This window comes from Erithacus rubecula, assembly GCF_903797595.1.
Source record: "Erithacus rubecula genome assembly, chromosome: Z".
Classification (NCBI taxonomy): Eukaryota; Metazoa; Chordata; class Aves; order Passeriformes; family Muscicapidae; genus Erithacus; species Erithacus rubecula.
In genome coordinates this window covers 23,745,380-23,771,013 of record NC_136661.1, presented here as the reverse complement: position 1 = coordinate 23,771,013, position 25,634 = coordinate 23,745,380, and the positions used below count along the sequence as shown (strand labels likewise).

General features: G+C 53.4%; 1 protein-coding gene across 1 annotated transcript; it reads left to right on the top strand.

Annotated features, from left to right (window-relative positions):
- The first annotated feature begins 1,395 nt into the window (after window positions 1-1,395).
- On the top strand, window positions 1,396-25,583 carry LOC306814523 (uncharacterized protein). The gene is made up of 14 exons (XM_079330657.1): window positions 1,396-1,679; window positions 9,033-9,215; window positions 9,791-10,015; window positions 10,467-10,709; window positions 11,563-11,817; window positions 21,391-21,681; window positions 22,089-22,363; window positions 22,935-23,145; window positions 23,277-23,388; window positions 23,509-23,743; window positions 23,976-24,015; window positions 24,299-24,404; window positions 24,484-24,530; window positions 25,015-25,583. The coding sequence occupies exons 1-14, from the start codon at window positions 1,577-1,579 to the stop codon at window positions 25,026-25,028; spliced, it is 2,340 nt and encodes a 779-aa protein (XP_079186783.1). The 5' UTR covers window positions 1,396-1,576; the 3' UTR covers window positions 25,029-25,583.
- Window positions 25,584-25,634: the final 51 nt, after the last annotated feature.

The following is a 25,634-nucleotide window of genomic DNA, read 5'->3' as shown; positions in this document are numbered from 1 at the left end:
GCCTGTTAATTAAACAATTTTTTTCCACTCCTCTCTGAGGAAGTATTTCCCTAAACCAGTTAGAGGACAGACTATTTAATCTGCTTCCTAAAAAGACCCTGTTCAAAGATTTTCTCCCTAAATTTGCCCTGAACCAGGAGAACAGCCCTTTTCCCCTGGCCAGGATGCTCATGGCAGCAGCAGCTGCATGTGCTCCATGCCAGGGAAGGACTGGCAAGCCAGAGGCCCCTCCTGCAGAGCATCATGCAGGGAGGAGCAAGTGTGGCTGCAAGCACTGACTCCCAGCTGCAGGCAGAAAGCCTTTCAGACACTGGTTTTTTCTCTGTAGTGACCAGTGACAGGACCTGGGGAACGGACTGAAGTTGTGTCCAGATACATTTAGGCTGGATTTTAGGAGAAGGTTCTTCACCCAGAGGCTGGTTGTGCACTGGAACAGGCCCCCCAGAGAAGTGGACACACCACCAAGCCTGACAGATCTCAAGATGTTTGGACACTGCTCTCAGGCACATGGTGTGACTCTTGGGGAAGTCCTGTGCATGGCAAAAATTTGGACTCAATAATCCATGTGGGTCCTTTCCAGCTCAGCTCATTCTGTAGTTCTGTGATTCTCCAAGGCAATGGGGCCCTGCTTCAGAGGAGGAATGCAGACCTCTTTGCACCATGGATACACCTTTGGGAACAGAAATCCCAAATGAAAGGGGCAGGGTGCCCCTTCATAGGGCTACTGCTATTGGTCTTCAAGCACTTCTATGACTGGTTTGCAGTACTGGCTGGGGAAACACAGATTCATCAGCTCCTGCCCTAGACCACCTCTGGTGGTTGGGTCTGCTGCTGTGGCCAGTGCCATCAGCCTCCAGCTGCACAGACAGCCTCACCAGCAGTCCCCTTTCTGCCCCACTGCCTGTGCTGGCATCCCATCCCTTTGTGGTTATTCCTGCTCACACCAAGTTTTGACAGCACAATGTGCCACAACAGCTGAGCTTGAGGCCTCCAACTCTCTTGTCCCCCTCTGCCCAAGCATCTGCTCTCAGCCCAGTCCTGAGCACCCAACCACTCCTGCCAAAACCTTGGCTTTCCCATCCATGGCACACACTACCACGTAATTAAGATCATCTGTGCCCTGCAGAAGTCCATTTTATCACAATCCTTTTCAAGGCAGTAACAAGGTGAGGATTGTCCTGAGGTAGTCATTGCTTAATTTTATGGGTAGGTATGGAAGCCACATCTTCCTGCTAAAGCTGAGCCACAAGCCAGAACACCTCACAAGCCCTTCTGTGATCTGTGCTGGGAGAGGAGGCAGCCCAACTGTGCTTATAGCTGCTCATGACTGAAGACCTGAACACTGTGATTTTAGGCAAGAAATTAGAGACAGCAAGATTGCAAAAGGTTGTGGAGCTGATAGAGAAAGAAGGCACTGGTGGAGTTTCCCTCTCCAATGAGGAAGCCTTTTGCACCATGTGTGATTTCTCTGTGTGCCTGTTTCCTTTCTGTGCCTGCACCACTCACAATCAGATGGGTGTGCAGTGAGGCAGCGGCGTAGCTGAGACCTCAATCCTGCCCTGGAGCATAGGCAAACATGGCCCTGCAATGGATGTTTCTCCTGCTCCTCACACCTCTGCTGGCAGCACAAAATCATGATGAGCCCTCTCCCAACACTTATGGAAAATCCCTGGAAAGAGGTAAGCAGTGCTCTCTCCTCTACCCCCAAGAGAAGGTTTCACTGTCCTCCTTTTGCACAGCTGCTGTGCAACTTCATGGCATGCAGAGTAGAGCAGCTGTATCAGAGAGGTCTGATCCCCACACCAGAGCCCAAGTCCAGCAGCTGGGTTTTGGTGAGGCAGAGTTCTGTTTGGGGATGGAGGGCAGCAAAGCTTGGCGTGCTGGGAAAGCCTCTGCAGAGTCTGTAGAGTTCCTCCACAGAGCTGGAAATACAAGGTGTCCATCTGTCCTTGCACAGTGTCAGGGTGCCATGTCCTCACCACATGAGGAAATGGATTTGGTGCCCAGCAAAGACCAGGGGAGCCATGAGCTGAGCCCCTGGGTGTCCAGGAGAGCCTGGGGACAGGAGTTATATAATATTCTGGGATTGCTCTTTAGGACTTCCTTGGTGCTGGAAGGATCAGGGCACTCCTAAGGTGCTGCTGGGCTCTTCTTACACTGGCAGCACTCTTTGTTGCCAGCAGAGTCAGTGGGAATTTACAGGCTCACATGTTATCTGTCCTCCCAGGAGGCTGCACTGCCTGGAAATTGAGTTGTCCAGGAACTGTGACCTTGCATTGGTCTGTATCTGTCTGAATTGGAGTATTTCTCTAAACTAATTTTCTTGGAGCTAGGTGATAAAAATCATTAAACTAGCATCTAATCATGTCATCCTAGTCCACTGTAGTGCTGCACCTGAGTGGATGCAGGCTCGAGAAAACAGCTGATCTAGTGGCTCTGGCAGAGCACAGGGAATGGGATCAGAAACTGTAATTGCTGATGTGAAGTGACATCAGGGTCTGTACTGTGGGAGAAGTGTCCTGGGAGCCTGTTTCCAGGGAAAATGTGACTGTGTGCTTGAAGAGAGTGAGCACAGCATACTGTCATGCAAAAAACAGGGCTGCCACTGTTACAAGGAATATTCTGCTTGTGTCCCTTCTCCAAAGGGATATTCTCCTTCCCATTGCCCAGATCCCTGCTGAGGCTGCTCTCCCAGGAAAGCATGTGAAACTGTGTCCAAGCACTGTGTGGCTTTCCTGTTGTTACCAAGACCAGGATCTGTCTGTGTGGAGTGCAGTGGGATGCAACAGGGATCTGTAGGCCTGCAGATTCCTGTCACACTCTGCAGGTCTCAGTCACCCAGCCATCCCTAGAGGAATCTGGAGCTGCCTGTGGCAGCAATGATATTGCTGAGTTTGCACCTTGGTGCTTGTGAAAACAGGAACCAAGACAAAAACATGTGGTGGCTGCACCCAGCAGCGTGAGCAGCCCTGCCTGCATCCCCAGCCTGTGGGCTCATCCCATGCTGGCACCTCTGCTGAGGTCCAACCTGATGGATCAGGGTTCTTCTCCTGCAGAGGCACAGGGCAAGGAAGATGGCCCAGGTGGGGCAGGAGGGTCTGTGCCATCCCTGTGAGGGTGGAATGGGGTGACAGTGGCAGTGGCAGGGGCAGGGGCAGGGTAGAGTTGTTGGACACAGAGAGAGAGCAATTGGGTGGGATCCCTGAGCATATTCCCTGGCAGATAGAGGGTACAACCCATCGTGCTTAGGGTCACAGAAAACAGTGCAGGGAACAGCACAGGCACAGGATGTGGTTAGCACGTGTGGTTAGGCCTGTTGTTCTGCTCACCCTGTCACGGGGATGCTTTGTACTCAGCAGGGTGAATTGCGTCACTGTCTATTGTCATCTCATTATCTTGCTGTGCTGCTCTCACAGGGTGTTTTTCCTCCCTGAAATGTCATACCTGTACAAAACTCGCCTTCTCTTACAGTCCCAGTGCAGGTGGAGACATGTGAAGAAGCTTCCTAGTGCATGTTTTCTGTGCAAAGGAAAGGTCTTGACTCCAAGCTGGCCCTCATGTCTTTTTCATCAGCCTTGCATGACACTAAGTAGTGATCTAGTGGCAGTTGGCAAGAAGTTCTAAGGAGGATCTCAGCTGCAATAACCAACTGTGGGGGTGGGAGGATGGTAGTTAACACTAAGCCATAGCCAATCTGAAAGGTTTTGTGTCAGCTGAATTCCAAACAAGGCCTGCATAGAGTAGATCCTGTGGGGTCAGGAGTGCTAAGAGGTTCTGCAGAGGAGTGCCTGGGGCTTGACCCCTAGGGGTGGGGAACTGTGTGCTCCACCATGCTTCCACTTCCCATCACCAGAGCACTGATTCAGGAAACAGGAATTTTGCTTCCTGTTCTTAGACAGATGTCAGATGTTCTTTAGCATCTGATGGACCAGTACAGGTTAAAGTGCCACCATTTCCCAGCTCTTCTCACAATGCCTTGCTCAGTGATGTGCTTTGGCACCCCCTTTCCCTGCCATGATTCCCAAGTGGAGCATCCCCAAGGTTCTCTCTGCCCCATCACTCCTAAAGACCCATTCAGCAGCTCGGGTTGCTGCTGAGGAGTGCAGAGATGCTCTGAGACCCATGTTTGTGCTCTCAGTGCCTTGCAATAGAACTTTGCACTGATGGAAAGAGAGATTGCTTTTCTTAGCTCCTCTCAGCAAGCACATGGCATCAAACCCAGCAAGACTGCAGTGCACTTTGCTGTCACCTCTCTCAGCTGCTGAGCTGCCCCGTCAAAAGGGTTGCACTTCACCTACTGCTTCTTCCATTTCACCTTGTTCTTTACTCTTTGTGTGTGAGATAACACAGTGTAAGAAAGGACACCTTTTGCTGCTAAGCAAAGGGCTGAACCCAGGAGCCTGACCTGAATGATCAGCAAAGCTGTTTCTCCTTATTCCTGACCCTCCCCTTCTGGCCCATGCTGGGGCTTTATTTAGCCTGCCAGGCTCATAACTTCGTGCAGCAGGGACAGGCAGTCCAGATATTTCTGAAAAAGGCTTTCTATATTCATGGGTATTAAACAATATCAGTGAGGAGGGTGTTCATTTAATAGCATCAACTAGGAAAAGAAGCAAAAGAGTAAATATCTGCCTTAGGAGGCAAATAGACCAATCTTTTGTTACCATTCCTGTCTTAGGCATTCACTATTTCCCATTTCACGGTGAGCATGTTACAAAAGGTGATTATTTGTTCACATCTACACCACATTTTCCTTGCTGAAACTTCACTTGCCTCAGCCTCCTTCCTCTAGCTGGGGCAGAGAGCCTGTGGGCAGCTCTCTGCACACCACTGTGCAGGGTAAAAAACAGTGTCTGAGACTGTTCCATTGCTCTCCCAGCTGCTGTTAATCCCTACAAGGCTGGAAGCTGAGTGTTTCTTTCCCCTTCTGCCTGAGCACTCTCCTTTCTGCATCAGTGTGCCAGCCCCACAAATACTTCCAGCTACTTTGCACAAGTGGGGAGTTCCACCTCTCCAGTGGAGGTCCCTTGGTCGCTTCCCATGGACATCTCCACAACACACCAAGGCACCCTGGGTTAGCACAGGCTCCTTTGCTCCAGGGTGTACTTTCCCCATGGCAATTTTTATGGAATGATTTGGAAAGAAGTGTAAGGAGGGGGAGGACAGAGGTGTCCCCCCAGCCTGTGCATCTTGACTGCACCCAAGAGCCATGGACTAGTTTCTCCCAGTGAGCCTCAAGTGCTGATCAGCCTGACAGACTTGGACTTATTTGAGATGTGAGGCGAGTTGGACTGTAGTCAGCAATGTTCTTGAGATGAAAACAGGCAGGGACTGAAAGTGTCTGCTCTTCCCCATCCTGCAGAGAAGCAGAGCTTTCTAGGCTTTACCCTCAAACAGTCACCAGAAATGCCACCAGCAGGGACTCTGGGCAGCTGTAGATGCCTGGATGCAGATGGTGCCAGTGCTGTGACAGGGGTTCAGCTCCTCTGCAGCTGCAGGAATGTGAGCAGGAGGCAAGCCCTGGAGGGGCTGGGATGTTTGGCACTGCTGGCAGAATGCTCAGTGTGCAGGAGGTGAACAGGCTTTGACAGTCCTCAGCCTGCCCTGCTGGTGTACCCTGCCCCTCTGCAAGGCAAACAAGCTTTTTTTGGCCATACACATCCCCTCTGTCAAACACTGTAAACCCCCAGGATCACTTCTGATGCTCGTGCACTCCCCTGAAATGGTATTTTCTGATCACTGGATTCTTTGAGTGTGGGAAAGAGATGTGGACTCTGCCTGCCTTTTCTGATCTCTCCCACACAGCCCTTGGGATCTGCTCAGCATGTTCCACATCCATCTTGAATTTGGGTCTTGTATCAAAACTCTGTCTGTCCCTGAGCACAACAGGGGCACATCTGGCAGGTCAAGGGGCACAGGGGAGCCTGTCAGGAATTTTAAAAGTGTTGCCAAATGGTCATCTCCATTCCAAAATTCAGAGACATGCTGTAAGACCCATGTTTGTGTTCTCAGTGGCTTGCAGTGCAACTCTCCAACACAACTGGAAAAACAGTGGTTTTCTCTGTGGAAACAGTGGTTGTGTTTTTTAGCTCCTCTCAGCAAGAACATGGCATCAAATACAAAGCTCAGAGAGATTGGGAAGGAAAGGATGAGCTGCAGAGGACAGGAATCCCCCTGGTGCTTGCCAGGCACCCTGTGGGCAGAGAGGAAGCAAGGAGGGAGCAGGAGGTGAAGGTCTAGTCAGAAATGTGTGGCTGTTACACCATTGCAGTTCATGCAATCCCTTCACACTCACTTCCAGTCCAGCAGTTTACACAACACCTGTTCTCTTGTGCCCTTAACCAAGGACAAGTAACCTGAGTTGCAGGGGGCAAAAGTGGGGACTGGCAGAATGAGGAGCTTCCTGCTGCAGGAAAAGACCAGATTTGAGACCCTCCAAGGCACATGAAGGTGCACTAATCCATGGAAGCTGATGAGATGCATGTGTGGGTCCTGAGGGTGGAGGAAGAGGTGAAGACACTCTCCATCATAGCTGAGAAGTTGCAGCAGGCAGCTTCCAGTAAAGCTCCCACTGAGTGTAAAAGGAGAAGCACAACCCCCTTTTTGAAAAGGGGAAATGAGGGAGACTCTGGGAACTACAGGCCAGTCAGTCTCCCCTTGGTGCTGAGCAAGATCATGAAGCAGTTCCTGCTGGAAACTATTCTAAAGCACATGGAAATGATTTATGATGACTTCACAAAGACCAAATCATGGCTGAGTAATTTGTTGGCCTTCTATGGCAAAGTGACAGCATTTGTGGATAAGGGAGGATTGGCTGACATCGTCCACCTGGACTTTGCAAGGCATTTGACACTGTCCTGAATGACATCCTTAACTCCAGACTGTGAAGGTGTGTGTTTGAAGGATGCACCACTCTGCGGGGGTGGAGTTAGCTGCATGGTCACACTCAAAGTACTGCAGTCAGTATTTGGATGTCCACTGGCTCAGGATGCCCAGAGAAGCTGCAGATGCCCCATCCCTGAAAGTGCTCAAGGCCAGACTGTGATGGCTTTGGACAACCTGCTGTAGTGGGAGGTGTCCTTGTGCCTGACAGGAGGCCTGACAAGGAAACAAGATCTTCCTTGGGAACCTTCCAGCCCAAGCCATTCTATGAGGTTATGAAAGACTGAATGAGTCCTACATGCCTGTAAACAATAATTAGCATAATGCTAAATATGCCTAATTTCAGTTTTGCAGAAGTAGCACCTTTCAGTATAAGGAAAAATTTCAAACTTTTAGCAAAGACTAGCTCTCATCTTTGCTACAGTACGTCTGCACTGTATTGCACCTCTAAAGCAGCAAGCATGAGATGTGGCTTTTTCAAACACAGAATTTTCCCCAGCCATTGCAAGGAAGTGTGGTCACTCTAGACACATTCACTCACAGTTGTTTCAGCAGTAAGAGCTTTGCTCTATGACAAGACTCAGGGAGAGCTGGGAGCAAGGCAGAGCTCTGTTGTGCAGCAGCAATCACCCTTGCCAGCAGAACATCCATGTTTGTGGAAAGAGGCTGTCCCAGATACCTCTTGAAATCTGCACCAGTGTCAGCAGAGTACCTGTAAAGGAGAATTTCTCTTTTCCTCCTGGTGTCCTGCCCAGCAGGTTGCCATGTTCAGTGTTGCCAATGGGTTTTGAGTGCAGTGGGAGGTCTCCCAGCTACCAGGAAGTATGGAACAGTTACAAAAGGAAAAATGGTGAGGCTCCTTGCACTGAGGTCAAGAGTGAAGCAATGTGGGAGAGGCCAGCCATGCTTGTGAGCACTCACAGACCCCTCAGCTCCTAAGGCTGCCTCCACTGCAGAGTCTCCATCCCTTCAAACTGCTTCTTGCTTCAGGCCAGGCCCCATATCATTCTTTTCAAGCACCTATTTTTCACAATTCTGTGGTGACTCTAGGATCAAAGAATACCCACGAGTGAAGAATCTTTGTATGGGCATAATTCAGGGCCTTCAAATTCAAAATAAAATATGAGAAATGCTTTCATGAATATCTCCCACCTGCCTGAAATACTCATGGCTAAATTTTCCAGTTTTTTCCCCTCATATGTCAGAGGCTTCATTTTGCCTGGGGTGGTGCAGCTGTGGACTACGACTGCAAGAGGTATCAGAGCAATCCTGGTTTCCTGGGGGGTCCTGATGCCACTTGGGTGTTGTTAGAAGCAATGCAAATTCACTCTACCTGCCTGATTGCACCTGGTAACTTTGGACACAGTTTGGATGGCTACAGCTAAACTTGTGTGGTAGAGAAGCACTCACAGAGAGTTACAATTATTATGCAAAAAGTGGGATCTGATCAGAGGGTAGAGACCCAAATTCGGGCCTTGCAGAGAAGATTTACTTAAACCAATTGCCCAATCTACACATTGCAAAACACAATCAAATTTGCAGCTGGTGAAATACCCACATGCAATCCTTGCCAAGCCCCTTCTGCCAGCTCAGATGAGGGCTGTCACTCATCTTGGGTGAGGATAGTTAGGATATGGGATGGGAGGTAGCTGCTCCTAGGTGCCATCAGATATTTTACAAGAGGGATGGAGGAGAGGAAATAACAAGTGTAGTGTCCAGACCAAAAATAAATTGTCAACTTGAGTGGGATTTTTCTGCAAACAAGTGTGTCTGTGGGGGTGTGTGTGTGAGCAGTTGGTGACCAGCAGAATGACATGAATGCCAATGAGTGGTGCCAGCAGAGAGTTTGGTGCACTCCCACAGCCCCTGTATTTGTGGGAGAGAGCAGCATCCCCCAGGCTGCTGGATCCCTGTGGCTGGGCTGTCTCTGCAGCAGCAGGTGAGCTGTGGATAACCCTCCTGCACTGGCCCTGGGGGTGTGAGGAGGCATAAAGCATCTGGAGGATGGGGCTCATCCTGGGAGGTGCCCTCTCTGCCACCTCTCTGAAGAGAGGGTGACTGGCACTCCTCTGGATGGAACACCCTCACCCCTGAGGATGCTGCTGGAGCCCAGTGACCCTCAGGCTCTGCCTCCTGGCCTTTGCACACAGGAAAATGTAAAGCTCCCTCTGACTGGGACTCCAGACTGCGGTTTAACCTGAATAGGAGCAGCTATGACCTGAATGAAGTGGTGCAGCTCAGCTGTGCTGGAGAGTTTGTGCCATCCATCCCAGAGATCCGATGCATTTCCAGAGGGGCACAGGCCATGTGGAATGAGACTGCCACCTGCAAAGGTAAGCACAGCCCTGCACCACCCTGACCCAGGGTGCTGAGCTGGAGACAGACCCTCTGTGACCTGGTCATGCACATGACAGTGCAGCAATGGAACACCTGGATGCCCTGGTTTCCCCCATGTCCTGGCAGTGACAATGCTCCTTTTGCCTCAGCAACTTGCTGTAGGCACCTGATGGGATCTGTGCTCCTAGGAGGAGTTCAAGGGGGCAGGAACAAGGGTCACTGCACTGAGAGCTGCTGGAAGCCAGGTGCCTTCAAACAATGACTGGGGGTATGGCCAAGGTGGTGGGAGGGGATGAAACCCTATGTGAAATCTGGAGAGGAATTCAGATTCTGCCCAGCCTTATCCAAATGGAGCCTGAGTCAGGAAACCTGCTAGACTTTAGTAGGTGTGGATGAAACTGCTCTTGGGGTGCTGCTGCCACCAATAACTCTGTTCTAGTCTGCAAGAGAGGGATAAGGAGCTGAATGTGGTAACCAAAGAAGACGAGCCCTGTCAAAATCAGAGCAACAGATATCCCACCAGACCTCTTCTCATCCTGCTTACATGTGCTCCTTCTCCTCTCCTGTGCAGAGAGATGCCAGAAGCCCCAGTGGAACTCACAGCTCCAGTTTAGCCCAAACCAGAATTTTTACAGGGTCGGTGAAGAGGTGACACTGAGCTGCTTTCTGAACGATGCTCCTCCCCTTGCTGTGATCAGATGTGCAAACAGGACTCCAAAACAGAACAATGCTTGGGAGGTGTTGGCAATTGGGGGAACATGGCACAGGTTGGCACAGAAGCTGAGCTGCAACACGGGTAAGTTGGGAACCAGTAGGTCTCCCCTGCTACATGCGCTTCTCACTGTGGAGGGGACCTGGGCATCCTGCCATGTATATCTGTGAGAGACTTGGACACAGCTCAGCCTCAGGTCCCAGCTGGGAGCAGTCTCCAAGAGAGAGAGGGTTAGAAGCCTTCAATGTGGGACAGGTTTTCTCTGTCCCTACATCTCCTGCCATCTATCCCTGAGCTCTATATCGTGGGGAAGGAGGATGGGGACAGATGCTGCCCCTCAGCTCACCTCTCTCCCAGGGTGCTGTATCACCTCCTTGCCCAGCCACATGCTCCTTTCCTGCCCTTGGGGACCCTTGGGTTTCCTCATGGTATTGAAAGCTGACATTAGCCACAGTTCATAATAGAAAAGCCTTGGTCTCTCTCATGCCTGAGCATTCCCTCATTGAGAAGGACTCTCACACTTTCTCCCTGACAGCAAAATGCCCAAAACCTCAATGGGATGCACAACTTCAGTTTTCAAAGAGCAAAACCGAATACCCACAGAATACAGAACTGACACTGACCTGTCCCAGAGGTCTTGAGCCCTCCTTCCCCAAGGTCAAATGTACAAAAGAATTTCAGAGAGTGAGTTCTGGAAAACCAGATTATGTGGATGCCTGGTGGGGCAGGAGCAGCAGAGGTGCCTGGACACGCATTGAGAGGGATGTCCTGTGCACGGGTAAGTGAGGCTCCAGCAGCTCTCCCGTGTCTCCCCTCTACCTTCCCCCTCCCTGGGGCTGTGCTGCCTGTGCAATCTGCTGAAGAGGACAACCCAGCCAGGAGACAAGAGACCAAGCAGAACCAGCTGGGCAAGCTGAAATCTCCAGCAGCAATTCCTGAGCAGGCCAAGTCTGGGGCTCCAGCCCAGCCCAGGGGCAGGGCCCAAGGCTGCCCCCCAGCTGCCCATGGATGTTCCATTATCTTTGCTGTGCCTCTGGGTGCCAGCCTGCAATGCACAGCTCTGCTTGTTCCCCTGCTGGCCCATGGAAAAGGGACCTGGACGACATCTCCTGCACTGGCAGGAGCAGAGGGGAATGAAGGGAGCCCTTATGAGCAGGGCTGGCTCAGCCCTTGGAACTGGGACAGGAGCTGTGAGGGAAGGACCTGGGGGAAGAGCAATGCTGTCCATCAGGGGATGGGGATGCAGAGCAGTTCCAGGCAGAGACAGCTGTGCTCACTGGGGGTATGGCAGCAGATGGCAGCCTCAGGACAGATGGACAAGGAGAGATAAGATGGTAACTATTCTTCTTTGGGCTGCAGGAGATGGATAGCAGTGTCCAGAGACAGAAGAGGATGGACAGAGCAGGTTCATGGAGGAGTGATCCTGCACAATTTCCATGCATTAGGAAAGCCCCTTCCCCACAAGCCTTGCCCTGAGTTCACATCCAAGCAGATGGATCTGTCACCTTCCCTCTCCCTTCATTGGCTAGAGGGGATGCTGGGCATTTCTCTCCCACCACTCATCACCTCATTCCCACTTCATCATCTCATCACCTCCCAGCCCATCTAACAGCCTCTTTATCCTCTCACAGAAGGGTGCCAAAGGCCCCCATGGGACTCCAGACTGCAACTGGTACCAGACCAGGAGAACTATGAGAAGCATGAGGAAGTTATCCTGAGCTGCCCTGGAGGTCTCCAGCCAACCTTCACTGAAATCAATTGTCAGAGAGGACTCCGGGACTATGATGATGATGATGTGACACAATATTCTGTACAAAAAGAAGTTTGGCATGCAAGAGACTCCAGAGGTGCCTGGGTCCCCATTCAGTCCAGTGTGAAGTGCATTGGTAAGGGAGGGATCAGCAGCAGATTCATCCACTGCAGGGTGGGATGGATCCTGAGAACATTTCTGAGGGGACACAGCATGGGAAAGTCAGGGCTGTTCCTTGGGCACAGTGCTGTGAGTGTTGGGGCTGTGGCAGCAGCTCCTGCTTCCAGGCCAGGATGAAATGTGTCCTGCTGTGCTCTGCCATGGCACCAAAGGATGAGTGCAGCCACACAGCTCAGAGGGTTTGAGGGAGGCAGGATCCCCTTGCTGCTCCCTGGGAGCTGTGATGTAGCCCAGCTGGGCACACACTCTCCTGGCTTCCCTCTGTTCTCCCTAAAATCACCTGATGTTTGTCTGACCAGGTGTGGTTGTGTCACTGGGGAAATTCACCCAGTGGTTCACATTCAGATTCCTCCTGCAACATCATCCCAAACTCCTCCTGCTCCCCTTTGAGAGAGCTGCAGTGAGCACCTTCAGTCCCTCACTTTCCCTCCCAACAGGCTGGGGTGCCAGGGGGACAAAGCTGCTGGTTGTGGTGCCCAGCTGGGTGTCACTGGTCCTCTGCCAGCAGGGCTGTTTGAGAGCCAAGCCTGAGCACAAGTGGCTTGTCACCAGCATTTATTTCCCTTTGTGGCCAAGGTGGTCTGCACCTTATCAGATTCCTTGTGTGCCCCTTTGGCAGAAGGAAGATTGCATTTTAAACCCCTTCAGGCCTCACACAGCTTTGTGCAGAGGCTTAAATAGGCAAGGGCTCCTTCCAGAAGCCAGTATCCTTCTCTGTAGGAATCATGGCCACTAAGCCTCCCTCTGCAGCATTGGACAAACTGCTGGGACCAGCTACTCAGTCACTGCCCCCTGAGCCTGGAGGATGGTGAATGTTATGAATGATGTTCTATTTGCCATATTTATCAAACAGCAAGGTTAAATTTTGCAACAATTTTCAATAGCAACAGTTGTATATTAATGAATATAATTGAAGTATATTAGATACATATATTTGAATATATGCAATATTTGGCAGTGAGTAATTTAGTGTAATTGAGGTTCATATAAGTCCTAATTAAAACTGACCAGTGGTATGGGGCTGAGCCCCCTCCTCCTCACATTGGAGAGTCAAGATTAAAATCTCACTTATATACTGTATGCTAATACATATTAAGATAGAATTTTCTGGAACAATTCTCCTAGTTTCTATTTCTAAAATCTATGTCACTCTGTTGTGTTGCATGTGTTCCACTAGAAGTTAGGGGTTTCTCATCCTTTCACTGCTCTTTATTTCCAATGAAGTCTCTGTGTCTTCCTTGTGTCCTCTGTGTAATCTTGCAGGTAGTGCAAGTGCACTAAGCTTAGGGCTATGTAACTAGGCATATGTTCCCACAATAAAGCCTTATCCAAGTGTCCGTGCTTGGAATCATCTCCATTTGACCTATTCCAAGGTTGAAATTTTTTGCTTCTAGATGCTGCTTATCAAACATATATCCTACTACTACTACATCCTTCTACACCCACATTTGGAGTATTCTGTCTGCTTTGTTTAAACATTTCCTTTCCTTTTTTTGTTTTGTAACATTATTTTCTATTAATGTAAATACAATTTTGCTAATATAGTTACAATTAGTTAGCACCAATCAAATTTATCACAGTGAATTTGGTGAGGAGATGTCCTGGTTTAGGGCAAAATCCAGGAGAAAGCCTCCAAAGGTTTCCCCCCACCCTCACCAACCCCCCAGGTAGCAAACCCAAGTGCTCCCTCTCCCAGCTGGTTTGGGAAGAAATTTCCTCAGAGAGAAGTGGAAGCAACCTGTTTATTCCACAGGCAAAGCACTCCCCAGAACAAAAAACCAGTACTGAACTGTGAAACCTCTCAGTGCTCTGCAGCGATGACAAATTCAGGAAGTCTCTCTCCTGTGGGTGGTAGCCAGGCCCAGTCGGTGTCAGTCCCTCCGGCGCGGGACAATGCAGCTGCCGAGGCCAGCCCCCGCTGGACACAGGTGTGAGCTCCTGGCACTTCCCCCAGGACCACAGTCCAGAGCAGGTTCAAAGAATTAGAGGGAAAAAACCAACAAAAACAACATTCTGGGAATCTACTCTGCTTCAGTTAGCCAAAAACTCGCTAAAAGCAAAAGAGAGTTCTCTCCCGCTGCCCACCGTGGAAACACAGTCCAGAAAATGAAGCAATGAAACATCTATCGCTATGTTTTCAAAACAACAGCCTCAGAAATTACACTGCTTCTCATTTCCTACCCCCCATTCCCCTTCACTATCAAAGCTAGCCTTAATGGTACAAAATTATTTCTGGAATAAACAGACAAATCAAAATATAATTCTAAATGAAAAAGTCACCACAGGACAGGAGGAGATGAGAAGAAGGAAGGGCTGTGTCAGGAGAAAGGGGCAGGGGCATTGGCAGGGCAGCAGATGTGAGTGGAGGAGGCACTGCTCACCCCTGCCTGCTGCCCAGGCAGTGTGGGGCAGGAGGAGAGCAGCCAAGCACTGAGTGAGTGACACCAGGGAGCCCAGAGGTGCCACAGGGGCGTGGCTGATGCCTGTGGGAGGGATGAGCCACGGCTGCAGGGACATGCATGCCAGCAGGAGTGGTGGTGCCATGGCCCAGCAAGTGCCACCTGAGCTGGGCTGGGTGACAGAACTGAATGAGAGGTTGGAGGGCATGTCCTGCTGCAGGGGTGATTGTCCAGGGAACATCCCTGCTATGGCCTTTGGAGAAGGGAATAGGGTGTCCCTGGACACAAGTGTGAATGGTGCAGGCTCATGGAGGAGTGATCCTTCACAATTCCCATGCATTAGGAAAGCCCCTTCCCCACAAGCCTTGCCCTGATTTCACATCTAAGCAGATGGATGTGTCACCTTCCCTCTCCCTTCACAGGCTGGAGGGTCTGCTGGGCATTTCCTCCCACCACTCCCCCATATCTCATCTCATCACCTCCCAGCCCATCTAACAGCCTCTTTATCCTCTCACAGAAGGGTGCCAAAGGCCCCCTTGGGACTCCAGACTGCAACTGGTACCAGACCAGGAGAACTATGAGAAGGAGGCAAAAGTGAACCTGAGCTGCTCTGAAGGTTTCCAGCCAACCTTCACTGAAATCAAATGTCAGACTGAATTCCAATATTATGACAATTTGATACAATATTCTGTGCACATCGACATTTGGCATGCAAGAGACTCCAGTGGTGCCTGGGTCCCCATTCAGTCCAGTGTGAAGTGCATTGGTAAGGGAGGGATCAGCAGCAGATTCATCCACTGCAGGGTGGGATGGATCCTGAGAACATTTCTGAGGGGACACAGCATGGGAAAGTCAGGGCTGTTCCTTGGGCACAGTGCTGTGAGTGTTGGGGCTGTGGCAGCAGCTCCTGCTTCCAGGCCAGGATGAAATGTGTCCTGCTGTGCTCTGCCATGGCACCAAAGGATGAGTGCAGTCACACAGCTCAGAGGGTTTGAGGGAGGCAGGATCCCTTTGCTGCTCCCTGGGAGCTGTGATGTAGCCCAGCTGGGCACACACTCTCCTGGCTTCCCTCTGTTCTCCCCAAAATCTCTTGATGTTTGTCTGACCAGGTGTGGTTGTGTCACTGGGGAAATTCACCCAGTGGTTCACATTCAGATTCCTCCTGCACCATCATCCCAAACTCCTCTTGCTTCCCTTTGAGAGAGCTGCAGTGAGCACCTTCAGTCCCTCATTTTCTCTCCCACCAGGCTGGGGTGCCAGGGGGACAAAGCTGCTGGTTGTGGTGCTCAGCTGGGTGCCACTGGTCCTCTGCCAGCAGGGGCTTTTTTAGAACCAAGCCTGAGCACACGTGGCTTGTCATCAGCATACACCCTTGCACGGACCCTTTGCCATTTTTGGGGCCATTGCCAGCAGGAGACCTGGCTGTGACACCCACTTCTGTCCATGTGCCAGTTGCAGGGCAGCCTCCGGGCCCTTGGCCTGAGTCAGCAGTCATTGTAGTGGTGCTGGTGGTGGTGCTGTTGATCCCTTTGTCTGCTGGGACCCTCTGGTTCGTGTTCTGCAGGTGAGTGGAAGGAGATTTGGAGCCTCGGCTCTGTCTCAGGCCGTGCTGTGCTGTGCTTTGGGTGGGGATGGAGAGGGTTCTCCAGCTGCGCCCACCCTTCTCTGGGTGCAGAGGGTGCAGCTGGCTGCTCCTAGCACACATTGGCTCTGGTCTCCTGGCTGGGGCTCCAAGTGTCTTCCTCAGGGGCAGGGCCATGTGTGCTGAGAGACCCTCACCCCTTGCGGCTGTTGCAGCCACCGCTGCTGTCCCCTGGGATGGGCAATGGCTCCCAGGGCAGGGGGAGGGTGTGCAGAACCCTCCAGGCCACTGCTGCTGGCTTCTGCAGGGTCTGGCCCAGGCCTGCCTCTCCCTGACTCAGGACTGCCCTTTGCCTTCCCAGAAAAAAGAAAGCCTTGCCCAGCACAGCCGAGGAGGATCACTACACAGGTAGGATCCCAGCAGAGGGGACTGTAGGGCTGGAGCTGGAAGGGCAGCAGGTGTGTTTCAGGAGGGCCTGGTGGACTCTGAGGTAGCTCCAGGCAGCCCAGCTGGCTTTGGCTGACCTGCCAGACCAACGTGTCCTACATCTATTCCCAGCTGAGACCCTGCTCAGGAGCCTCTTCCAGCAGCTCCTGGCTGGGGTCTCCCTGAGGTGCCAGTGGGGGTTGGGAACTGCTGCTCCTTCTCACTCTCTGGGGTAGGCAGCAGCTCTTCCCAGCCCTGCTGTCCTGATGGTGAGCAGCCCAGGATGATCTGCAGCCCCTGGTGATGCTGCCCAGCTCCTTCTCCCACAGCCCCCAGGTCCCTCAGGCTGTTTCTGTCCTCTTGTCCCCCCAGAGCTCCAGCCATATGAGAATGGGGATAATTACTGCGTGATCAAGACTTTTCTTGAGAAAGATGCAGGTAGGAAATGGGCTGCCCTGCCTGTGAACCCCACATGGCACAGAGAGAGTGGGCACTGCCAGCTCTGATGCTGTGTCTGAGCTCCTCACACTGCTGAGGGTTCTTTGTTCTCTCTAAATGAGGAGAGGAGGTAAATGTGACCAGGCTGGAGAGCCATTTCCCAAGCCCCTGCCTGTTCTGGAATCCTAGGAGAGCCAGAGCAGTGAGGAAGAAGAGCAGCTGGACTAGACATCTGAGGCTCAGTAGTGATGGCACTTCCCTTCAGAGGCTTGATCTTCCACCACCAGAAGCAGTGAATCATCTCATGAATTATTGCTTCCCCCCAAATGTTCTCCTTCATCAGATTCCAGAATCCTCTGCCACAGCACAGGAGCAGCTCAAGGCACGGGATGACCTGCTTGCACCAGCAAGGATATGTCCTGGTAGTTCTCCAGTGCTCTGGTACAGCCATCTCACCTGCATCTTGGTGCCTGCAAATGCTCTCTGAGAATGAAGGAGCTCACAGCTCCTCTTTTCACCCTGTGTCCTTGTATCCATCTAGACCATGTCCTCTGCTTGAGTTTAGCCTAGCTGTGCTGCCCTGGCCACAGTGCTGCTGTGTCTGAAACAACCAATAAATTGTTTTGGTTTGCAGGGGCTGCCTGGCCCACAAAAGCTCCCACCTTGTCATGAGTCCTCCTTGTTTTGTGTGTGAAAGCCTTGACCTCATGAATCTTCATGGAGGAGCTTGAAGGAGGCTTTTCCAGCCCCTGGCAGCTGCAAGGATGCACACCCGAGGTGCTGCATGCTCCCAGTGCAATGCTTTGAGTGGCTCTTTCCCTTCTTCTCATCCTATAGGTGACACCATCTCCACTATGCACAGCTGGACCTCTGTGTTGGTTTGTGGCACATCTCCCATTTTGTAAAGTGCAGTTGGCCCTCTTGGGTCATCTGTGTCCTGCAGCCTTTGGGATTTGCTGGTTCTTGGCTGCTGTTGCTGTCCCATCACCTCCAACTCCACTGTCTCCCAGCCTGTGGGATTCCAGTGCCCAGTGCAGCCTGGATGCTGAGGCACAGTCCCAAAGCTCTCCTTGGTGAGGGGTGCACTGCTGGCCAATGGAGCAATCAGCCTCTCTGGTCTCTAGGTCTGTGAGCTGCCTGTGATGTTTCCATCTCCTTCTGGCTCTGCTGAGTTCCCTGGACTCAGGTGTGACAAGCTGGTTCTGGTTGTGCTTTTTACAGCCCTGAACACAGAGCTGTCATATTTTATTGCTTGGTGTTATCTCTCTCCCCTGTCAAACCTGCCAATACCCAGGGCAGCCTGGAGGTTGAGGGGCAGCCTGGAGGCTCTCCTGTTGAGGTCTACACTGCCAGAACATAGAGCAAATGACCTCTCTCTTCTCCAGCCTTTTTTAGCCTGGCATGACTTGCATGTACTGGTAAAGACATGGTTTGACAGTTCCTCATATGAGCTGTCTGCCCATCAGCTCAGTATCTGTAACTGGCCCCTGGGACCAAAAGATCTCCTTCCTGTGACTGTTGATGGTGTGATATGTGTGCCTGATGGAGCAGCTCTTTGTGGGTATTGGGCAGAGAGGAGAAGAGAAACTCAAGGCTGTGTGGCTGCCTCTGGTTGAGAAAGGGGAATGAGCAGGCTTGGGATAGGGGAGAAGAGTTGCCACCTCCTTGGCTACCCTGCTTCCCACTCCATCCTCCCACACCCAGTCATACCCTGGCTGTCAGCCTCATGACTCCAGCTGCTCTGTGCAGACAGTAAAGGCTTGTGCTTTGGACAGGGCTACCTGCTGCCCCCAGCTCCTGCCCAGACACCTCACCCCCTGTGAGGTGCTGATCCCTGTGTGTGCTGACTGCACCTTCTTGAGGGGAGCCATGAGCAGGGCAGCCTTTGCCCTGGGCAGGAGTGTGTCCTGTGCATGTGCCACAGGCAAAGCTGGGGGACAAGTATGGTCTGTGTGCCTCTGCAGCCCCCATGTCTCATCACCCAGCCTTCTGGAATCCAGGACATCCAAAGCAGAAGGCAGGGTCTGGAGGAAGAGGAAAAGCAGTGGCTGCTGATGAGCAAGGGGCATGTACTGTGAGTACAGTGAGAGTTTCCTCAAGCACACAGCTGGCACTGTAGGGCAGCATGGTCTGCACACCTGGGGACAGAGGAGAGTGCTGCCAGGCTGAGAGGGAGCAGCAGGAGGAGGCAGCTGAGGATACAGAAGCGGGGAAGGATGAGAGTGGCTGTGGGTTGAGTGTTTCTTTCACAAGGGCCACAGACTGTTTCAGGCATTGAAGTCCTCCTTGCAGTTCATGTCCCCATTCCTATCCATGCTTCTGTCCAGGTCTTTATGTGGTTTCTCAAAGGTCCCCCATCTCCTGTGATCATTGAGGGGAAGTGACTCATCACCACTCCAAAACCCACACAGTGTCAGGAAGGGCTTGGATATTACCTCAGAAACAGGAGTAACACTTCTTGAATGCCTTGGTAAATAGGAGGGTTTTGGGAGGAAACTGGGATCTTGGTGACAAGGTTCCTTCTGATGAGTCCCAGAACCTGGATGCTCTTGGGGGAAAAAGATATCAAAAGGCAGAAGTGCTGACAGTGATGGGAGGTTCCCTGCCAAAAGAGGAACCTCTCATGAGGAGATGTGTCTGTTTCCTTCCTGTGGCTGCAAGCCTTGCAGTCAGATACGGATGCCTGGGCTCAGAGGCAGCGAGTGGGGCTGAGATTTCAGTCCTGACTGGGGACTTCACTCTACGATGGCCCTGCAGTCACTGCCTCTGGAGTTTCTCCTGGCCCTTGCATCTCTACTGTCAGCACACGGCCAGGAAGAAAACTTCAACATCCAAATAGTGCCCCAGGGAGCAGGTAAGAAGTGGTTCTTCCTCTTGGAAGCTTCTGCTGCCTTTCCTCCTGTACACTGGATATTCATGCTCACTGCCTGCAGCCCTGGGTAGAGGACACAGAGATCCCTGAGTGCTGTGTCACCTGGGATAAAGATGGTCTGCACCTTGTCAGATTCCTTGTGTGCCCCTTTGCCAGAAGGAAGATTGCATTTTAAACCCCTTCAGGCCTCACACAGCTTCATGCAGAGGCTTGAATAGGCAAGGGCTCCTTCCAGAAGCCAGTATCCTTCTCTGTAGGAATCATGGCCACAAAGCCTTTCTCTGCAGCATTAGAAAAACTGCTGGGACCAGCTACTCAGTCACTGCCCCCTGAGCCTGGAGGATGGTGAATCTGCTGAGGAGGTGATGAGAAGAAGGAAGGGCTGTGTCAGGAGAAAGGGGCAGGGGCATTGGCAGGGCAGCAGATGTGAGTGGAGGAGGCACTGCTCACCCCTGCCTGCTGCCCAGCAGTGTGGGGCAGGAGGAGAGCAGCCAAGGCACTGAGTGAGTGACACCAGGGAGCCCAGAGGTGCCACAGGGGCGTGGCTGATGCCTGTGGGAGGGATGAGCCACGGCTGCAGGGACATGCATGCCAGCAGGAGTGGTGGTGCCATGGCCCAGCAAGTGCCACCTGAGCTGGGCTGGGTGACAGAACTGAATGAGAGGTTGGAGGGCATGTCCTGCTGCAGGGGTGATTGTCCTGGGAACATCCCTGCTATGGCCTTTGGAGAAGGGAATAGGGTGTCCCTAGACACAAGTGTGAATGGTGCAGGCTCATGGAGGAGTGATCCTTCACAATTCCCATGCATTAGGAAAGCCCCTTCCCCACAAGCCTTGCCCTGATTTCACATCCAAGCAGATGGATGTGTCACCTTCCCTCTCCCTTCACAGGCTGGAGGGGCTGCTGGGCATTTCCTCCCACCACTCCCCCATATCTCATCTCATCACCTCCCAGCCCATCTAACAGCCTCTTTATCCTCTCACAGAAGGGTGCCAAAGGCCCCCATGGGACTCCAGACTGCAACTGGTACCAGACCAGGAGAACTATGAGAAGGAGGCAAAAGTGAACCTGAGCTGCTCTGAAGGTTTCCAGCCAACCTTCACTGAAATCAAATGTCAGAGAGGACTCCAGGACTATGATGATGATGATGTGACACAATATAGAAAGATATTTGGCATGCAAGAGACTCCAGCGGTGCCTGGGTCCCCATTCAGTCCAGTGTGAAGTGCATTGGTAAGGGAGGGATCAGCAGCAGATTCATCCACTGCAGGGTGGGGTGGATCCTGAGAACATTTCTGAGGGGACACAGCATGGGAAAGTCAGGGCTGTTCCTTGGGCACAGTGCTGTGAGTGTTGGGGCTGTGGCAGCAGCTCCTGCTTCCAGGCCAGGATGAAATGTGTCCTGCTGTGCTCTGCCATGGCACCAAAGGATGAACGCAGCCACACAGCTCAGAGGGTTTGAGGGAGGCAGGATCCCTTTGCTGCTCCCTGGGAGCTGTGATGTAGCCCAGCTGGGCACACACTCTCCTGGCTTCCCTCTGTTCTCCCCAAAATCACCTGATGTTTGTCTGACCAGGTGTGGTTGTGTCACTGGGGAAATTCACCCAATGGTTCACATTCAGATTCCTCCTGCACCATCATCCCAAACTCCTCTTGCTTCCCTTTGAGAGAGCTGCAGTGAGCACCTTCAGTCCCTCACTTTCCTTCTTCACCAGGATGGGTGATGAGCTAAAAGTTTTCTTCATGCAGAATCCATGCATGGCTGAAATGGGGAGGGAATGAAGTCACCTTCTTGCAATCTCTCCTTCACAGAAATCCTCAAGGTTGACTTCAACACCTCTGACATTTCCAGCACCAGCTTCAAACTCAAGTGGACCTGCAGGTTCCCTGATGCCTGCCAGGGCATGAGGGCCATGTGCCGGCTGGCAGCGCCTTCCTCCCCTCCTGTGAATCCTGAGGAGGTGAAAGGAGAGCAGATGTTACATGGCCAGGAAGGAACATTCACCTGCTCCTCTTTGCAGCCCTTCACTGAGTACCGTGTCACCATCGACTTTCCCCCCAACACAACCCTTTTCTCATGGTTGTTCATGACAGAGCAAACAGGTACGTGCACAGAAATGTCGCACACAAGGGGCTGAGTGTGCAGACAGTGCAGAGCTGTGTCCCAGCTGTGTCCCAGCTGGTCAATACACGTTCCCCTCACCTGTCAGCTCGGCCCTGATCATTTGCTCCCTGCAGTGATGTGCCTGGAATCAGAGCTGCTTGGGCCCTGTGGAGCTGTGGGGAAGGGGCTGGGAGAGCCCCGAGCAGGGCACGCCCCGTTCCCATTGTCCCACTCCACAGCACACTGCTGTGCTTCCCACTGCCTGAGCACATGCAGCCTTGGCAGGAGTCCAAGCCTTCCTAGGGATCCCTGTGCAGCCTGTCCATGGCCAGGAGCTGCCTGCACCCTTCTCTGGTCTCAGTCCTGCTCGTGGCCCTGTGTGTGACCCCATTGTCTGTGCTTCCAGTGCCGGACAGCCGGAGAAGCTGTGGCTGGATCCCGACAGGGGCTCTCTCAGGTGGAACTCGCTGTCCTCCTGCAATGGGGAGATCATCGGATACCAGGTACCAAGGGACCGGGGCAGACCCTCTGCCCGTGCCTGGAGCTCTGTGCAGGCACACTGGGAAGTGTGGGAAAGGGACAGCTGGGATGACCTGCAGGAGAAAGGAGAAGCTTCAGGGTCCAATTGTGAAGGATGTCACCACAGTGCCTGTGATAGTGCAAGACCTGTCTTCAGGCTTAGTACATGTATCTACAGCTCTTCAAACTAACAGCCTCCCTCTTCCCTTCTCAGACGCTCAACCCTATGCTCACACAGGCTGCTGCTCACCACATCCTGAGAGTTGTCTCCAAATTCCTCCTCCTCCTCTCCTCTCCTCTCCTCTCCTCTCCTCTCCTCTCCTCTCCTCTCCTCTCCTCTCCTCTCCTCTCCTCTCCTCTCCTCTCCTCCTCCTCTCCTCTCCTCTCCTCCTCTCCTCTCCTCTCCTCTCCTCTCCTCTCCTCTCCTCTCCTCTCCTCTCCTCTCCTCTCCTCTCCTCTCCTCTCCTCTCCTCTCCTCTCCTCTCCTCTCCTCTCCTCTCCTCTCCTCTCCTCTCCTCTCCTCTCCTCTCCTCTCCTCTCCTCTCCTCTCCTCTCCTCTCCTCTCCTCTCCTCTCCTCTCCTCTCCTCTCCTCTCCTCTCCTCTCCTCTCCTCTCCTCTCCTCTCCTCTCCCCGCCGGCGGGCACAGGGCACGGCAGGCACAGGGCAGGGGCGCTCCAGCCGCGGGCACCTTCCCAGCAGCTGCTGCATTCCAGCTGTGCCTCCTGTCCGCAGCTGAGCATCACAGCCAGGAGCGCAGCGGACAGCAGCGTGCTGGAGACGGAGCGGCTGCGGCTCAATGGCTCCGTCACTGAGCTGCGCCTGCCGGAGCACAGCCCTGGCAGCAGCTACGCCGTGACCATCCAGGGACTGACGGCTGCCGGAGCCGGGGCTGCGCTGGCCAAGGAGTTCCACAACAGCAGCAGCAGCAGCAGCAGCAGCTCCGGTAAGCTTTGCTGTGCGGCTGTCCCGGGAGCCTGGGCACACCGAACCGTGCTCGCAGCCTGCCTTGCCCGAGGCTGCCCCTGCTCCTGGCCCAGCGCTGCCCGTGCTCAGTGCCCGGCTGCTCCCCCGCAGACACCCCGCGGCCCCAGGGCATCAGCTGCCGCAGCGCCCGCGACATCGCCCCATGGCAAGGCACGGCCGTGCTCGCCCTGAGCCCCATCGCCCGCGGCTCCGGGGCAGCCAGGTGAGCGCAGCCCCGCGGCTCTGCAGCGCCGGCACGGCTCTCCCCAGCCCGGCGCTGGCCTGCACACGCCTCCCTTCCACCGCCCCCTGTCCCCTGTCCCGCTGACTTTGGGCCCCGCAGGGAGCACCAGCTGCTCGTGGCCCCGACGCACAACGGCTCGGTGATCGAGGGCATGTGCTCGGGGCAGCCGCAGCTCCTCAACGCCAGCGTCTACGTGGCCGCCGTTCTCAACCTCAGCGCCCCCACGGACTTCGTGCTGGGCGACGGCAGCCGCGGGCAGGGCGAGCACAACGCTGCGCTGCGCCCGGGCTGCGGCTACACGGCCCTGCTGCGCCTCGCCCGCCGCTCGCCGCAGGTACGGCCGGGCTGCTGCTCCTGCTCTCGGGGATGCTGCCGGCCGGGGCTGCCCCTGCTGCCTCTGGGCTGCCTCTCAGGGCACCCTGCTCTGCCGTGCCTGGGCAGGGTGCTGCCCCTGGCCTCCTGGGCCACAGCCGGCTCACTCGCTGGCCCTGCCTGGGGACCTTTGCCTCCAGCTGGGCTGGTGCTGCACGAGTGGGCTGAGCTTTCCCTCCTGTCTCCTCCAACAGGCAGAGAAGTTCACCTGTGTCTGCTACAGCTTCTCTCTTGGTGAGTGGCTCCTTGCTCGTGGTGCACAAGCCTCTCTCTCCAGCATGTTCCCTTTTGCCACCCTGGCAGCTGCCCTGGAAATCAGCTGGCCCAGCACAAGCGCTTTTGGGTCTCACGTGGAACAGAGCTAAATCCCCACACGTGGGGTGATCCTCCCTCCCAGAAGAATCCCCATCCAGGGGACAGGACACAGACCTACAGCCTTGCACACACCCTTTGCTGTTCTTGGGGCCATTGCCAGCAGGAGGCCAGGCTGTGGCACTCACCCCTGGCTCTGTGTTAGTTGCAGGACAGACTGCAGGCCAGTGGCATGGGATTGTGATTGGACTGGGTGTGCTGCTGGCAGTCCTCCTTCTGACTGCAGTCATCGTGTGGTTTGTGCTCTCCAGGTGAGTAGGAAGGGGACAGGTTCAGCAGGTACATACACGATGCCAGTTTCTTACCCAGGACTCCCCTTTGCCTTCCCAGGAAAAGGAAGTATTTGCCCAACGAAAGTAAGGAGGATCATGAAAAAGGTAGGAAAATGCAATTCTGCAGACAACTATGACAGAGGGGACTATAGGGCTGTGGGACAGCTGTAGGAATGAGAGCAGCAATCTCCCAGCATAATCTGAATTTCAGCAGAAGCAGCACTGAGGCATCTTCTGATTTGCCTTAGCTGGGGATGGTCAGGATGGCTCTGCCCACTGAGCTCCCCATGGCAGCAGAGTCTGGTTCCAGGCAGTGCTCCCTGCCTGGAGCAGGGACAGGGGTGAGCAGACAAGCATCCCAAAGGCTCAGGTCTTTGAGGGAGCCATGTCTGTGCCATCCCTGCCAGAGACCTGCAGGGAGGGGTCTCAGGAGGGTCAGGCTGAGGGGTTGCTGCTCTCACCTCAGCACTGACAGGCACCTCTGGGGCCCTGTGGTTGGGCACAGCTGGGATGGAAGGGCTGGGCTGTGGCAGGCACTGCCGTGGGCTCCAGCCTGTCTCTGACACTGGGTGCCATTTTTTCTCCACAGGTAAAAGTGGCTAGGCTGGAGGTCAGTCACTTCAGCCCCAGCCAGGACCATGGAGACATCCAGAGCAGTGTGGACGTGGGGAAAATGGGAATGATGACCTGGCTCAGTGCTGATGGTTGCCACGTGCCCTGGCTCTGCTGTGACTGTGACCAGCCTGGGGGACCCATGCAATTCATCCAATTCAGCAGGGCAAGAGGAAAACACAAGGCCAAGGAGAGCTGAGCTTTTTCATTCCTCAGCCATTTCACCTTCAGGTTCTGCTTATTGCTTTTGTAAGGCCTTTGAATTTGACTTTCTGTAATCCTTTTTTTCCTGGGCTTTGCTTTCATTTTTGCTTTCCTGGAAGCAGGATTTCTATGTAGGATTTCTCAGTCTCAGAGCCACACAGACTCAGGTTGATGGCATTCTCCTCCTGTCCTCTGGGTCCCCAACCCTTCTGCCCTCTCTGTTGATATTCAGCCAAACCCAGGGCTTTGCTTGGCCTGGCTGGACTGCTTTGTGTCTCTGCCTGTTCTGTCTGGACAGCAAATAAACATTTATGGTTTGAAGGGGCTGCTTGTTCCACACAACTCCTGCCTGGTCCCCTCATTGCCCCTCTGGGGTCATATTCCCCTGCAAGG

Excerpts from the sequence above, each read along its gene's own strand:
- LOC306814523 (XM_079330657.1), top strand. The coding sequence starts at position 1,577 with ATGGCCCTGCAATGGATGTTTCTCCTGCTCCTCACACCTCTGCTGGCA. Across the intron at positions 9,216-9,790 it reads TGAGACTGCCACCTGCAAAG|AGAGATGCCAGAAGCCCCAG; the intron begins GTAAGCACAGCC and ends TCTCCTGTGCAG. Across the intron at positions 24,405-24,483 it reads GTGTGGTTTGTGCTCTCCAG|GAAAAGGAAGTATTTGCCCA; the intron begins GTGAGTAGGAAG and ends TTGCCTTCCCAG.